Below are 15,539 nucleotides of genomic sequence, written 5' to 3'. Positions count from 1 at the left end.
CATGATACACAAATTGACAATTAGCCAACTCAAGTACCCCAATTATCAAAGGACTGTAAGTTGCAACTCTGAGGATCTGGGGGAAATGGAGTGTGTGTGGACCACCCACCTTAGACGCACAGCAACATAAGATGCACACTTACTTCAGAGATTTGAAATGGGTGCACAGAAAGACAGCACAGCTGAGATGTGGACTGTGCCTGCCTCACCCTTTTGTCTGGGAAGGAGTCACAATGTGACAGACATACTCTGGCCCATGACTTAAAGGACAAGACAAAGCAGCACAGAGACAAAACAGAGGAGAGCTGGCTGTCATCACCTTACAGCATTCAGGGTGGAAATCAAGTAATAACAAGAACTTCAGTGCATAACCCAAGAAAATAAAGAATAGCGGGAGTCGGGCGGTGGCGCAGTGGGTTAAGCGCATGTGGCTCAAAGCGCAGGGACCGGCGTAAGGATCCCGGTTCGAGTCCCCGGCTCCCCACCTGCAGGGGAGTCGCTTCACGGGCGGTGAAGCAGTTCTGCAGGTGTCTATCTTTCTCTCCCCCTCTCTCTCTGTCTTCCCCTCCTCTCTCCATTTCTCTCTGTCCTATCCAACAACAAAGCAACGTCAACAATGGCAATGGTGACCGCAAAGAGGCTGCAACAACTAGGGCAACAAAAGGGGGAAAAAATGGCCTCCAGGAGCAGTGGATTCATGGTGCAGGCACCGAGCCCACAATAACCCTGGAGGAAAAAAAAAAAAAAAAAGAAAGAAAAGAAAGAATAGCAGGGGTCAGGTGGTAGTGTACTGGGTTAAACGCACATAGTGTGAAGTGCAAGGATGGGAGCAAGGATCCTGGTTCCAGCCCCTGGTTCCCCACCTGCAGGGGGGTCGCTTTACAAGTGGTAAAGCAGGTCTGGTATCTATCTTTCTCTCCCCCTCCTCTCTCTAGTTCTCTCTGTCCTATTCAACAATAGCAGCAGCAGCAACAATAACAGCAACAAAAACAATGGAAAAAAAAAACATGGCCACCAGGAGCAGTGGATTCATAGTGCAGGCACCCAGCCCCAGCAATAAATGCAGGCAAGAAAGAAAGAAAGAAAGAAAGAGAGAAAGAAAGAAAGAGAGAAAGAAAAGAGAGAAAGAAAGAAAGAGAAAAGAAGAAAAGAAAGACTAGCTTGTAGTCTAGCCAAAATTCACCATTTTCATACTTTGCAGAAACTGAGAACACAAAACACTCATGAAGACTGAAATAACTTTTATGCAACTGTGATGCACAGAAGGATGAAGGACAACCTTTAAGGGAAGAATAAGACATGTCCTTGTGTAACTACAAGGAAACAAAACCACTCAATGAACAGTCACTCTCTAGAAAAGACTAAACACCTTATCTTTCTAAGCTCCTGAAAGACAAAAAACAGTAATGCAATGACCTGAAGCTTCTTAGTGACAAGGTGGGCCCTTGATAAACACATTATCCACCTGAAAAAAAATGCCACCAAGATTTGAACTGAACAGTGCTCTAATTTTCATCCAAAGTTCTTAAGTACATGCTTTGGGCTATCTTTTTTTTTTATTACCTTTAGTCTTATTTTTTTAATGTTTTTTAATTTTTTTATATATATTTATATTTTTTCCCCTTTTTTGCCCTTGTTTTTTATTGTTGTGGTGGTTATTATTGTTGTTGTTATTGACGTCACTGTTAAATAGGACAGAGAGAAATGGAGAAAGGAGGGGAAGACAGAGAAGGGGAGAGAAAGACACCTGTAGACCTGCTTCACCGCTTATGAAGCAACTCCCCTGCAGGTCGGGAGCCGGGGGCTCGAACCGGGAGGTCCTTCAGCCAGTCCTTGCATTTCGCACCACGTGCGCTTAACCCGCTGCACTACCGCCAACTCCCCTAGTTTTATTTTTTAAGTTTATTTGATATGACAGAGAAATTGAGAGCAGAGGGGGAAATAGAATGGGTGAGGAGACCCCTGCAGCACTCATGAACCTTTCCCCTTGCAGGTGGGGACTGGGGGTTTGAACCCAGGTCCTTGCACATGATAACATGTGCTCAACCAGCTGTCTATTTACTTTTATATTAATTTTTAAGTTCTGTGTAGAACTTTTGAAAATATAAGGATGCAAAGGACAGTTAAATGCCCTTTGTTTCACACTGGCTCAAAGACAGCTAACTCTCAGCAATATCTTGGGATATATCCCTAGTCTTCATTTTTTTTCCTACACAGACATGTGACTACAATAAGATACCAACACACATGGTGCTTTGTAACCTAACTTTTCCCACTTACTATATGATTGCTTTCTCTTTTTTAAATTTTTTATTTATTATTGGAAAGAGTCAAAGAGAAACTGAGAGGGGGGAGATAGAAAGGAAAAGAGACAGAGACACCTGCAGCCCTGCTTCACCACTTGTGAGGCTTTCTCCCTGCAGGTGGGGACCAGGAGTTTGAGCCTGGGTCCCTGTGCACTGTGATGTGTGGGCTTAACCAGGTGCGCCAGCCACCCCTGCTGCTTTCTCCATGGTATTAAATGTATTCACTGTTGCACACCCCTGGCTACATATTAGTCACTGTTTTACTTCTCAAAGCAAGGAATGAAAGGCGCTTGCTCACAGCTTACCCTGTTCTCTGTCTCCAATAACATTTGCTGAGAATGAAGACATCTATTACCAAGGCAGGCAGGCGGGCACAAACCAATTGCTTAAGAATCGTCATCAACACATCCCCAGAATTTTAAAAAGCAACACCCAAGGTGGCCTCCCCACCGTCGCCCCTCAGCTAAAGGCCAAGTTCAGAGTCATGTTCACAATCTCCCGGCAGGAACAAGGAGGAAGAAACACAGTTAGCCTCAAGTTGAAAAGTCAACTCACTGGCTGTCCTTACCGTCATATCCAATTATCACACACAATACAGGAAGCACAAAAGGATGGGAAGAAGGGAGAAGACAAGCCAAATGAGGTTTGGTTCTGCCTTTTTTTTTTTTTACCTCACACTTCTCCCTCCCTCCCTTCCAAAGCAAACCTCTGCAGGCAAACCTGGCATTATGATGACAGCCAAAGAAACATCATTTAAGCCAAGGAGTCACACACCTGGTTAAATGCACACATGACAGTACACAAGGACCCGAGTTCAAGCCCCTGGTCCCTTACCTGCAAGGGGAAAGTTTCATGAGTGGTGAAGCAGGGCTGCAGGTCTCGGTCTCTCTCTCTCAAACTCTCCCCCCCCCTTTTTTTCCTCTCTCTCTCTTTCTCTATCTCCCCCTCTCAATTTCTCTGTCTCTATCCAATAAAAACATTTAAGAAGAATTATTTTAAGTTTGTCTTTAAAAAAAGAAACAAACAAACATCACTGATTAACCAAGGAAAAAACAGAGACTTAAAAAGCATAGGACTTAGCAGTCTCCCAATTCTTCAGGTTCTATCAGTAGCCAGGAGATTGACAGGAACAGAGAGCATCAAAGACATTGAGGTCCACATGCATACACACCATATGAACACACACGTTTCCCACTGACAGTTACTATTGTGTGCTAGCTAGCAAAGCAACTCTCTAAATAGCACAGGCTTGCATTCACTGCCTAAAAGGGAGGGGATAGAAAAGACAGACCAAAATGACGTGCAACATTCAAAAGCCAAACGAAACGTACACATATAAACAAAACTAGCTTGTTCAATACAAACATCTCCAATTAAACAGGAAACTGCGACAAAAGATCCTCATCTCTATTTCCCTGGAGCCATGCCTGTCTTCACTAAAGTGCTCACATTGCTCTTAGCCAACATGGTTACCAAAAACAAATATATAAGTCTTAAAATCAGGGGTCAGGAGCTCTGTTTGGAGGGGCACAGCACATGCTATACCGTTAAGGATCTGGGTTTGCGCCTTGGCACCTGGAAACACTATGCCACAAGTGCTAAGTCTTGGGTTGATCCCCTGGCACCTCACTAAATAAAAATAACTTAAAATCTTATACATACCTTAAGGAAAAAAGTACTGGGGGCCGGGTGGTAACTCACTGGGTGACGGGCACGAAGCGCAAGGACCTGCACAAAGATCCACGAGCCCCCAGCCCCCCACCTGCAAAGGGGTCGCCTCACAAGCAGTGAAGCAGGCCTGTAGGTGCCTCTTTATCTCCTTCCCTCTCTATCCTCTTCTCCCCTCTCAATTTCTGTCTTATCAAAAAAAAAAAAAAATTAAAATGCCCACAGAAGCAATGGATTCATAGTGCAGGCACCAAGCCCCCCAGCGATAACCCTGGAGGCAAAAATAAAAAATAAAAATAAAAAGGAGGAGAAGAGAAAGAAAGAAAAAAGGAGGGCAGGTGGTGGCACACCTGGTGAAGTGCTCACATTCTAATGCGCAAGGACCCGGGTTCAAGCCCCTAGTCCCCACCTGCAGGGAACAGCTTCCTGAGTGGTGAAGCAGGTCTGCAGGCATCTGTCTATATCCCACTACCCTCTCAATTTCTCTCTGTCTCTATCCAATAATGAATAAATAAATATAGTTATATTTATTTATTTATTCCCTTTTGTTGTACTTGCTGTTTTATTGTTGTAGTTATTGTTGCTGTTGTTGTTGGATAGGACAGAGAAAAATGGAGAGAGGAGGGGAAGACAGAGAGGGGGAGAGAAAGACAGACACCTGCAGACCTGCTTCACTGCCTGTGAAGAGACTTCCTTGCAGGTGGGGAGCCGGGGGCTCAAACTGGGATCCTGACACCGGTCCTTGCACTTTGCACCACCTACGTTTAACCCGCTGCGCACCACCCAACTCCCCCTATAAATATATTCTTTTAAAAACCTATTAAGAAAGAAAGGAAGAGGAAGTCAGGCGGTAGCACAGTGGGTTAAACGCACGTAGCGTGAAGTGCAAGGACCTCCCAGTTCGAGCCCTGCAAGGGAGTGAAGCAGGCAGTCAAGCTGGTCTGCAGGTGCCTATCTTTCTCTCCCCCTCTCTGTCTTCCCCTCCTCTCTCCATTTCTCTCTGTCCTATCCAACGACAGCAACAAAAACAATAATAATAACCACAACAATGATAAAACAGCAAGGGCAACAAAAGGGGAAAAAATGGTCTCCAAGAGCAGTGGATTCGTGGTGGAGGCAGCGAGTCCCAGCAATAATCCTGGAGGCAAAAAAAAAAAAAAAAAAGGAAGGAAGAAAGAAGGAAAGAGAGAAGAAAAAACATTTAAGTTTGCCTTTTCAAACATTAACTCACAATAGGTGTTCAACTAGGGCACTTCAATATGGCCACCCAGCAGCTCTCATATCAGTCTGACCAACTCAAAGTACTATCCACAAAGGAAATTCAGCTTTGAAAGGTTCTCTAAAAGGCATGTCACAAAACCAGGTCTAGCCTGCCCCTGTGGGAACTAGGTGGAGCAGGCCCTGAGTGAAGCTGGAGAGAGAAAACACAGTGACCCTTCTGGACACTGGGGACCTGCAATTGGGATGCCAGCCAATCATGAATGGAAAGCATGGACTATGTAGTTAAGCCTCCAATACACTAAACAAATCCAGATTTTTTTTTTTTTTAAATCAGATCACTTATCAGCTCAGGTTTATGGTGGTGCAAGAATGGAACCTGGGACTTTGTAGAGTCTCAGGCATAAGAGTCTCTCTGCATAACCATTATGCTACCTACCCCACCCCAGACTTTTCATTCTCACTAGTCCTTCACAATATGACTGTATAGCATTCCCAACCTGTTAGGTCTTCTCAGTGCTCTAGAAAGGATCTGAAATATACAGGAGGGTCAGGGAGATAGCACAGTGCTTTTGTTGTTCAGCTTACTTAGTAACATTAGAGACAAAGAATCAAAGTATCACTCTGGCACATTCAACACTAGAAATTGATCTCAGGACCTTAAGCTTCAGAGTCCAATAGTCCAATCACTGTGCCGCTTCCTGGTCTGTGAGAGCATTGCATCTGATGTGAAAGACTTTCAAGCCTGAGCTCCAGTCCCCAGCACCAACATAAGCCAGAGCTGAGCAGTTCTCTAGTCAAAAAATAAATGCACAGGAGGTATGCACAGATTGCATGCAAATGCTACACCTTCAACTAAAGTACTGCAGCATCTTCAGATCTGTGCATCCAAGGGGTCCTAGAATCAGTCTCCCAGGACTACAGTCTCTCTAAAGTGTGAGAACTGGGTTAGCAAAGGCGAGATTAAGAACCCAAGGCACAACTCAGTTCCTTGTCACAGTGCCCAGTTACACACAGGAGATGAAGTCCACAGTCCCCCCCAGAAGATGGCGGTGGCCTTGGATCTGAGCCACTCACTAGCACCATCGTCACCTCACTTGAACGACAGAACAGTCGCTGGGGAGCAGGGGATAGAACAGCCCCCTCCCTAACAGTGGGACAGTCCCCTTGACTTGTACATCCTCCTCTTCACAGGGCCCCTGTCCCTCCAAGTCCTCAGGTCCCATCTGCGGGAGTCGAGCTGTAGCTCAGCGGGTTAAGTGCAGGTGGCACAAAGCACAAGGACTGGCATAAGGATCCCAGTTCAAGCCCTGGCTCCCCACCTGCAGGGGAGTCGCTTCACAGGCAGTGAAGCAGGTCTGCAGGTGTCTATCTTTCTCTCCCCCTCTCTGTCTTCCCCTCCTCTCTCCATTTCTCTCTGTCCTATCCAACAACGACGACATCAATAACTACAACAATAAAACAACAAGGGCAACAAAAGGGAATAAATAAATAAATAAATATAAAATAAAATCTTTTTTAAAAAAAGTCCCATCTGCACAGGTTTCACATCAGGGCATCTGAAACTAAGAGAAAGCTCACTTCTCAACAGCCCCTTTCTTCAGGGTGAATAAGAGGCCTGAAAAAGAGAGAGGCAATCTCTCTCGCTGGGTGCTCGCCTACCAAGAAGTCACTCAGCTCCGAAGGGGCTGACAAGCCAGGGAATCTGATGCCTCTCTGTGAAACTTGGCGAGTTCTAAATCAATACAAGAATCAGGAGCCAGGGACAAAGTGTCTACTCAAGTGACAAATTCAAGCTCACTATCCCCAATACGTCCAGGTAATGGGGCTCTTCTCACCTGGAGGCAGGCTAAAATAACCAATGTCCAAGCCAATAGGTTCAGAGCAAAACGTCAAGATCACAGTAGGATCCTATAGGCCCATGATGTAAGCGGCCCAGAGCCTTCCACGCAGAGCACACTGCTTCTCTCTGCTGCTGGGACTGAGCACTGAGAATCAAGCCTTCTCTAGCAATCAAATACCAGGGAGTAGTGATTGTCACTACCCTCTTCTCAGTCAAAGACTGCAGCTACCTGATGGTCTGCACAGCTGAAGCAGAATTTTGAGAATTATTCTTCTGCTATTTCCAAGAAGTATGGATGGAACCCACATTCTCCAAGAATGTGTCTGGATGTTGGAGGAGGGGAACATTCTCCACACCCATACCCCAAATCCAAATGCCTACTCCTTGCCCAGAGATATTAGGCTGCATAGAGTATGGGCAACTTTGTTTTTTTTTTTTCTTTCTTTTTTTTTTTTTTGATATTTATTTATTTCCTTTTGCTGCCCTTGTTGTTTTATTGTAGTTCTTATTGTTGTTGATGTCGTTGTTGGATAGGACAGAAAGAAATGGAGAGGGGAGTGGAAGACAGAGAGGGGGAGAGAAAGATAGACACCTGCAGACCTGCTTCACCACTTTTGAAGCGACTCCCCTGCAGGTGAGCTTTGCGCCACATGCACTTAACCTGCTGCGCTACCACCTGACTCCTGAGTAAGGGCAACTTTGAAAGGATTGGGAAAAAGATTTCAGATGCAACTGCACTCAGAAACACCCCTACCCATGCTTCTATTAAATAACTGATGTTTTTGTTGCTGTTTCCAAGGGAAAAAAATTGTTCTCTAAATCTAGTTCCTTCATTCCTGCTTCAAAATGACACTCTCATTTCTGTATCCTATCAACCAGCAACTCCAGCTCAAGAATCACCCAATAAACAGCAGAAACATTGCCACCTATAGTCAGAAAATGAAATACATTTGCTTACACTGTGACAATACAAAACAGAAACAATACAAAAACAGAAAGCAGCTTTTTGCCAGGCTTCTCTTTGATCCTGCCTCCCTGATACTTCATCACCATTGTGACATCTGTTCGTTTTGGTCTTTAGTGTGGATTAGCAATAGATCAATATGCAGTTTATTTTTTTTAATATTTATTTAATTTATTTATTTATTCCCTTTGTTGCCCTTGTTGTTTTATTGTTGTAGTTATTATTGTTGTTGTCACTGTTGGATAGGACAGAGAGAAATGGAGAGAGGAGGGGAAGACAGAGAGGAGGAGAGAAAGATAGACACCTGCAGACCTGCTTCACCGCCTGTGAAGCGACTCCCCTGCAGGTGGGGAGCCGGGGCTCGAACCGGGATCCTTATGCCGGTCCTTGTGCTTTGCGCCACTGGCGTTTAACCCGCTGTGCTACAGCCCGACTCCCTATGCAGTTTATTTTATGACCAATTAACAAATATATCAATAACACACAAATACTCCCCTCAAAGGCCAACATAAAAGTTTGAAAGCTCTTCAGGCCTCTTTTGAGTAGTGCTAAGTAAATTTAAGTAGGACTTAAATTTAAGGTCAACAATAAGATCTTTCTATTCAAAATAAAGAATTTAATATGATCTCAAGCTATCAAAGAGAAACTAACTTGCCCCTCTCACCAGTCACATCCTGCAGTGTTTTTACAATGTGATTTAAATAGCTGTTCCCAGCAGAAAGACGATTAAGTTAACAATAAACAGAGTTTCTTCTCACTCCCAGTAAGTGCAGAAACAATTTAACAGGAACTCAAAGGTACTGTTGCCATATCACATTCCAAAACCAGTCTTGACAACAGGGCTTCTTCCCTGATAATATTCTGACTTGTCCTGACTATATCTAGGATACTGATGCTCCGATCCCAAAACAACTTTCCGAGGAAGTTTCCCGGTTCCATGGACACTCACAGCGTGGAAAAGACGGATGCTCAGCACTCTTTAGGTGCTGCCCTTTCAACTGTGTTCTGTGTGGTACTCACCTGAAGATTCCCATTCGGCCACTTATTTATTCACCCCCTCTCACAAAACTGTTTTGACTCCCCCAAACAAGTAAATAAAAAAACTATTACTTTTTAGTACACAACACAGAAAATTCAAATAATCATTATGACCTAAGAAGACATTTGAGTATAAATGAAAATGTCAATTTCTCCAAGTTCCATGGAATACTGGGAGAAGGTAAAAGTCTAATGACAGCAGAATCAAAAATTAAAAACGGGGGTTAGGGGACTAGAAAGTCACACTAAAAGGCCTGGGCAGTGTCGCACCCAGTTGAGTTCACACATTACCATGTACAAGGACCCAGGTTCAAGTCCCTGCTCTCCACCTACAGGGGAGACGCTTCAGGAACTGTGAATTAGGCCTGTAGGTGCCTGTCTCTCTCTCCCTCCCCTCTCAATTTCTCTCTGTTCTAGCAAAGAAAATGGGGGGAGGAGAACTGTAGCTTGGAATGGTGGATTTGTAGTGTTGGCACTGAGCCCCAGAAATAACCCAGGTAGTAATTTTAAAAGTGAGATAAAATAAAAGACATACTAATACTCAGGATCTTTGGGGGTTTGTTTCCAGAACTATCTAGAAGCAGTCACTGTTGTGGCCCTTTTGGGTGTGGATGGAGGCTCCAACCAGCAGGGCAAGGCCTGACTCCAGTCATCTGAAGCCGGAATGAATGGGGAAGTCTTCTCTTCTAGAAAGCTGGTTTTCAGCATCCACCTTTAGAGCCAAACAAAATCGCATCTAGTTTCTGAGAGCAACCTTGTGACCACTTGGCACAGCTGCAAAGATGGTGGGCAGTGTTCCCCCAGAAAGCAGACACAAAAGGCTCACTTTTGAAAAAAAAAAAACCACAAAAAAACAACTAGGAACTACCCTGAATGACTAACAGCCGCCTATCCAAGGCAGCCTACCATGGAGGCACCCCATATATTCTCCCCCACGCCCATTTAAGAGCTTCTCCTGTATCCCAGCCCTTTGAACAGACTAGCAGTTGACTTGAAAGTGTTGATTGGGAGTACTGAGATGGTTCAGGATAACAGCAGGTTTCTAAGTGGAGTAATTCAGGAATTCTAAACCACTCTGTTTTCACATTTCAACTTCTCTGAAGGATGCTTCATAAAATCAACAGTATCTCATAGATGGGCAACAGTTTTTCTCTCAGAGATACATAAAGTAATGGTGCAATGGACAAGTGACAGCATCTTCAAAAATAAAAAAAAAAGAAGAAAAAGAAATATCATACCCATTTCAAAGGTTATCCTAACACATTTGCTAGTAAGTGGGTGGGCATATGCAAATAACCCCCCCACCCACACACATACACACACAGCAACAGGGAGCAATGGAGGCTATAGCAACTAGACAGACAGTTTAACAACCACAGCTCAATGGCCACAGTGGCAGACACACTCACTACTGCCAGGTGAAGACAGCCCTATGGAAGTCAAGATTCTATCAACAGGGCTTCTGGGCAGCTGTGGCCAAGAAGTTACCAGTTTCCAACCTCAGACATGGATCTCTAGGTTAAGTTATCTTGAATAATTAACAAGGCATGAAGACCTTTCTACATACTCAGAAGGAGCAGGGAAAGGAATGTTAAAAATTACAGGTGTGGGGGCAGGGGAGACAACATAATGGTTATGCAAACAGACTCTCATGCCTGAGGCTCCTAAGTCCCAGGTTCAATCTCCTGCACCACCAGAAGCCAGAGCTGAGCAGTGCTCTAGTGTTTCTCTGTGTCTCTCTCTGCATCTCTCTATCAAAAATTAAAAAAAAAAAAATTAATAAAAAAAAGAAAGAAAAGTCAACGCCCGTGTTCAGCAGAGAAGCAATTACAGAAGCCAGACCTTTGACCTTCTGCAACCCACAGTGACCTTGGGTCCATACTCCCAGAGGGATAAAGAATAGGAAAACTATCAGGGAAGGGGATGGGATACAGAGATCTGATGGTGGGAATCGTATGGAGTTGTACACCTCTTATCCTACGGTTTTGTTAATGTCTCCTTTTTTAAAATAAATAAATTTTTAAAAAATACAGGTGTAAAATCAGTTGGAGTCAAATCCTGGCTCCACAGTTTATTCGCTGAGTGTCCTTATATAGGGCCACTTAACTTCAGATGCACTTAACTTCAGATTCAGGCCACTTAACTTCAGTCTTTACCTGTAACTACTGCCTTCTTGATGGGATTCTTATAAAAATTAAATGTGACAGCATGTGCATAAGATTAACACTGCACTAGGTGAAAAGGAAGCATATGAAGCATGAATTGGCTGTCTTTGTTTGAAAAACACAAGCTGTCTGGGAAGATAGCATAATGCTTATGCAAAAGACTTCCAGGCCTAAGGCTCCTATCCCATGTTCAATCCCCAGCACCTCCATAAACCAGAGCTAAGCAATGGTCTGGTCATTCTCTTTGTATATCTTTCTCTCTGCATCTGCTTTCATTAAAATAAATATTTTTAAAAAATATAAAATGTCAAAACACATTCTATGTTAACCAGGTTTTCAGTTCTATGCCACATGCCCCATTCTAATCACCCCCAAAATAAACGTTCAAATGTCACATCTGATAAGAAAACTGGCATGCAAATCTTGGTATGTCACCAACTGGAAAACCTTTTCAGGCAAGAATACCATGCAACCTAAGACACTATAATGAAAGATTCCAGAGGGTGAATGGTAGCATTCACAAGTAAACAGTGCCAAAGTGAGTTCCAGATTGCTAAAAAAAAAAAAAAGGGGGGGGGGGGTTATATAGCATAATGGTTATGCAAAGAAACTCATATGCCTGAAGCTCCAAGGTCCCAGGTTCAGTCCCCTACCACCATAAGCCAGAGCTGAGCAATGCTCTGGAAAAATAAATAAATAAATAAATAAATAACAAAAACAAACAAAAAACCTGGGTTTGGAATCAGAAGTTTTGTGAGCAAAAGTCCTTCATTGGATGAAGACCTCAAATCCAGTTCCCTAAACAGACCTGCTTCCAAACAGGGTAAATAAGAACTAAAAGTCACCAGAGAAACTGAGAGAGACACAAGGAAACAAAATAAACAAACAGCTCACCCCAGCAGAGCTCTGAAAAACCCCTCTCATGCTACAAACTGGATGGCCCTAGGCATGGCTTCCTACTGCTGGAGTTCCACTAGGTTCTGGGTTAATGTGATGCTTCATCACCAGCAGTAATTATTGGGAAAGAGTCTTTAGGAGAAGAATGCTAAGTGCACTCCAAACCAGCAGCGGCACTTTTCATCAACCTCCAGTGCAAATACACACTCACTTGTGAGGCATCAGCTAGGCATGTGCACCTATTCTGCTAGCAGGCTTCTAAAGTGACTCTCCCCAGCAGCGATGCAGACGTTTCTCATGTGAGAGGGTTGACAGGGTCGAGAGGGCTGGTGCACGGCACCCCAAGTGTTCCCCAGGGAAAACCTCGCTGACATATCATCACTCACCTTGAAGAACCTGCTCCAGTCTCCCTTTCTTTACACAGATAAATTCAAGGAGACAAAACATGAGGAGCAAATGTCACAATTTGCTGTTAATATACGATGATGATGGCCTTTGCGAAGGGCAACCTGATAGCTCCAAGCCACCCATAGAGAGCAAACACCGAGAAATGTAGTCATTGGAACAGCCCTGCTTCCTTTTTGCACCAGCAGAAGCTGAAAATGTAGCTAGAGCAACAGCAATATGGCAATCACTCAATCAGCCAAAAAAAAAAAAAAACCATCTTCAGTGCCTCTTTCCAAACCCTTTGGACAACACATCCCCTGATTCTGCTTATAGTCCTGCCTTTCCTACTGGGTAAAATGATGATCAAATCATCTGGACAAAAGTGTCAAAGATGTGCTCTGGGTAAGACTGTAAGAACAAAGCACAAATGACAGTGACAAGTATGAGATTCGTTTATCCAGCTGCATTTAACATTTAACAACACACACCTTTGTGTGTGTGTGTGTGTGTATGTGTGTGTGTGTGTATGCGCGCGCACAGCGATGAAGCTTTTAGAAAATAAGCATGCACTTAGAAAATAATAACCAGAGAGGAAATGAAGCCCTCTCCATGCCCACCATGCCTCAAGCTCTTTGTTAGAAGTGTCTGTAACTCAGCACCTCAGAAAAGCCCACTGCCTGCCCTGGACTGCTGAGAATTCAATGGAGACATAGAGAATGAAAGAGAAAGGACCTGGAACTGAAGAGAAGGGCATCCTGGGGTAAGTGAAACAATGCTACCTGTCACCCACCCACCCCATCCCCAGGTACAAAAAAGCGGAGGGTTTGTATTACAAAGCACCGCATGGTGCAACGGTTGAAAAGGGAAAAATCAAACACGATTTGCATTGCAATCATTATTTGATAAAATACCACAGCAAGCTTTACCTGGCACTGGGGAGAAAAGGCATGCCCCCCCCCACAACACCCTGTCAACCCCAAGATATTGAGTCCATTATACAGAGGGTAGCACACGCAGGCACACATCACCACACCCCACAACAGGAAAGCTGGTGAGAAAGAATCCCTGATGTGGGCACAAGGTTCGGATAACCAACTCCCCGGAAGCCCCACCCCCATCAGCAAAGAAAGAAGGGCGCTGGGCAAAGAAAGGAAGAGGGAGAGAGAGAGAGAGAGAGACAGAGAGACCCGAGAGAGCCTGCGCTTTCAGGCATCAACTTTTCATGAAATGCAGGAGCGGGCTAGGAAATACCTCCCTGCTGAGTAATGCTTCGTGGGTTGTAAATTCACCTCTTGGGGAAGGGGAGCCAGACCTGGGCGCTGCACCCCGCCAGATGGCGAAACCCCTCCTACCTGCTCCAAGCAGCGCGCCCGCCTGTCACGCTGAGCCCGCGACAGGCCGCCCACCCCCCCTTTTTGGCCCCCTTTTTGGCGGAGCCGCACACCAATGAGAGCTGAGCAGTGATTTAGCAGGATCGCTTCAAAAGAGGGGAGTGGGCATCCGCTGGTGGGCGGGGGGTGACACAAACACAAAGCCCCTTCCACGCAGACCCCCAGCCCTGGGGGTGTGGCTTATTAGATGTGACTTGATTGTTAATAAAATAGTTTAATTAAAGCTTTCTCTCTCTCTACCCACCCGAAGGTGCCTGATTTCCTCTGCTCCAAAGAGAAAAAAAGAAATAATTAATTAACTAATTCATAAGTTATTTAAAATAAATTAAATGGATGGGCTGCAGACTTTGCCCCCGAATTTCCAGTCGTAGCACCTGCCACCTTCCTAGGCACCCCCCTTCTCCGTACCCAAAGACCCCGAATTCCAAGCTCCTACGAGACAGAGGGACCCACATGCAGCTCAGAGCGCGTCCCCCTCTCCCACCATGTGACAAGCGCACAAGCAGATGAGCACTTGCAGACACGATCATTAGAAAGAAAGTTGGGGGGGGGGGCTGCAATAATTGAAGTTCCTGCACGGCCCGGGGCTCCTCCGCGGCTCGGGTCTGCAGACACGACCCAGACTTGACACTCCCGGGCTGCAGGGACGACCCGCGGAAAGTTGCCCAGCGCCCCCAGGGGTCGCGGCGCGGAGGGGGGAGCACGCGCCTTCCAGCACCCCAAAGGCGGGGAGCCTGGCAGCGAATCCCCGGCTGGCTGGAAGGGCGTCGCGCGGCTTTATTCATAATACAAACAATACGCTGGGAGCTGGGGGGGGGGGGGTCTGACTCTGGCGGAAAGGCCCGATTCCCCGCCCCCCCCAAAAAAATACCTCCTGCTCCAAGGCGCTCCAGCATTTGGGCTCCCCTGCCCCCGCAGCCGCAAGGGGCCGCGTACCCCAGGTGTCGCCCTGTCCCCACCCCTTGCCGACGCCGGGCAGGGACTCCCCGGGGAGTCCCGGGCGGGAAGGGGGCGCAGCTCACCTCCTCTTCCGAAAGTCCGTACACAGGGTCCCCGAGCCCGGTCGCCATGGAGCCGGTGGCCCGCGCAGGGTCAGCGGCGCTCCGGAGCGGCTCTGTCCTCCGGGGCCGCTCGCCCCGCGCCCGGTCCTGCGCCGGCAGGTGAGGAAACCCGAGCTCACCGCCGCGTCCTCCCGGAAGGCTGCGGGACCGTGCGGGCAGGCGGCTCCCGAGAGCGCGCCGTGCAGCGGGCGGCGGCGCCGAGCCCGCCGGGGTTTCCCTCCCCTCCACTCCCCTCCCCGCGCCTCCCTCCGCCCCGCGCCTGCAGCTCCCGCCCCTCTCCGGCCGCTCGCCCGGCTCGCTCGGGAGGCCCGCGCGCCCCGCCCCGGCACGGCCCCGCCCACCGCGCGCCGCCTGCCAATCACACGCCGGGCGGGGGCAGGGTGCCGGGCCCCACGCCCACCCAGCCCTGCCGGGGCGCCTTGCCGGGGCCTCTGGCCGGCTTTTCAGACCTCACCCCGTAGCAGGGGAGGTTCACCCCGTTGCAGGGTGAGTCCGCCCAGGGGAGCCTGATCCACCCCCGCTCGCTTCTTTTTCTGCTTTTTTTTGGAGGGTGGGGGTGCGGGCTGCGAAAGTGGGGCGCATTCTCAACGAGAAAATAAAT

At 46.7% G+C, this 15,539-nt stretch overlaps 1 protein-coding gene across 1 annotated transcript in view; it reads right to left on the bottom strand.

Moving 5' to 3' along the window:
* Window positions 1-15,539, bottom strand: part of LOC132533009 (E3 ubiquitin-protein ligase Nedd-4-like) — a 399,156-nt gene that overhangs the window by 239,813 nt on the left and 143,804 nt on the right. The window contains exon 2 of the mRNA XM_060172334.1: window positions 14,900-15,289. Coding sequence (XP_060028317.1) covers window positions 14,900-15,289 — 390 coding nt within the window. The remainder of the gene's footprint in view (window positions 1-14,899; window positions 15,290-15,539) is intronic.

The sequence above is a fragment of the Erinaceus europaeus genome, chromosome 15, assembly GCF_950295315.1.
Source record: "Erinaceus europaeus chromosome 15, mEriEur2.1, whole genome shotgun sequence".
Lineage (NCBI taxonomy): Eukaryota > Metazoa > Chordata > Mammalia > Eulipotyphla > Erinaceidae > Erinaceus > Erinaceus europaeus.
This window is presented reverse-complemented; position numbering and strand designations above follow the sequence as displayed.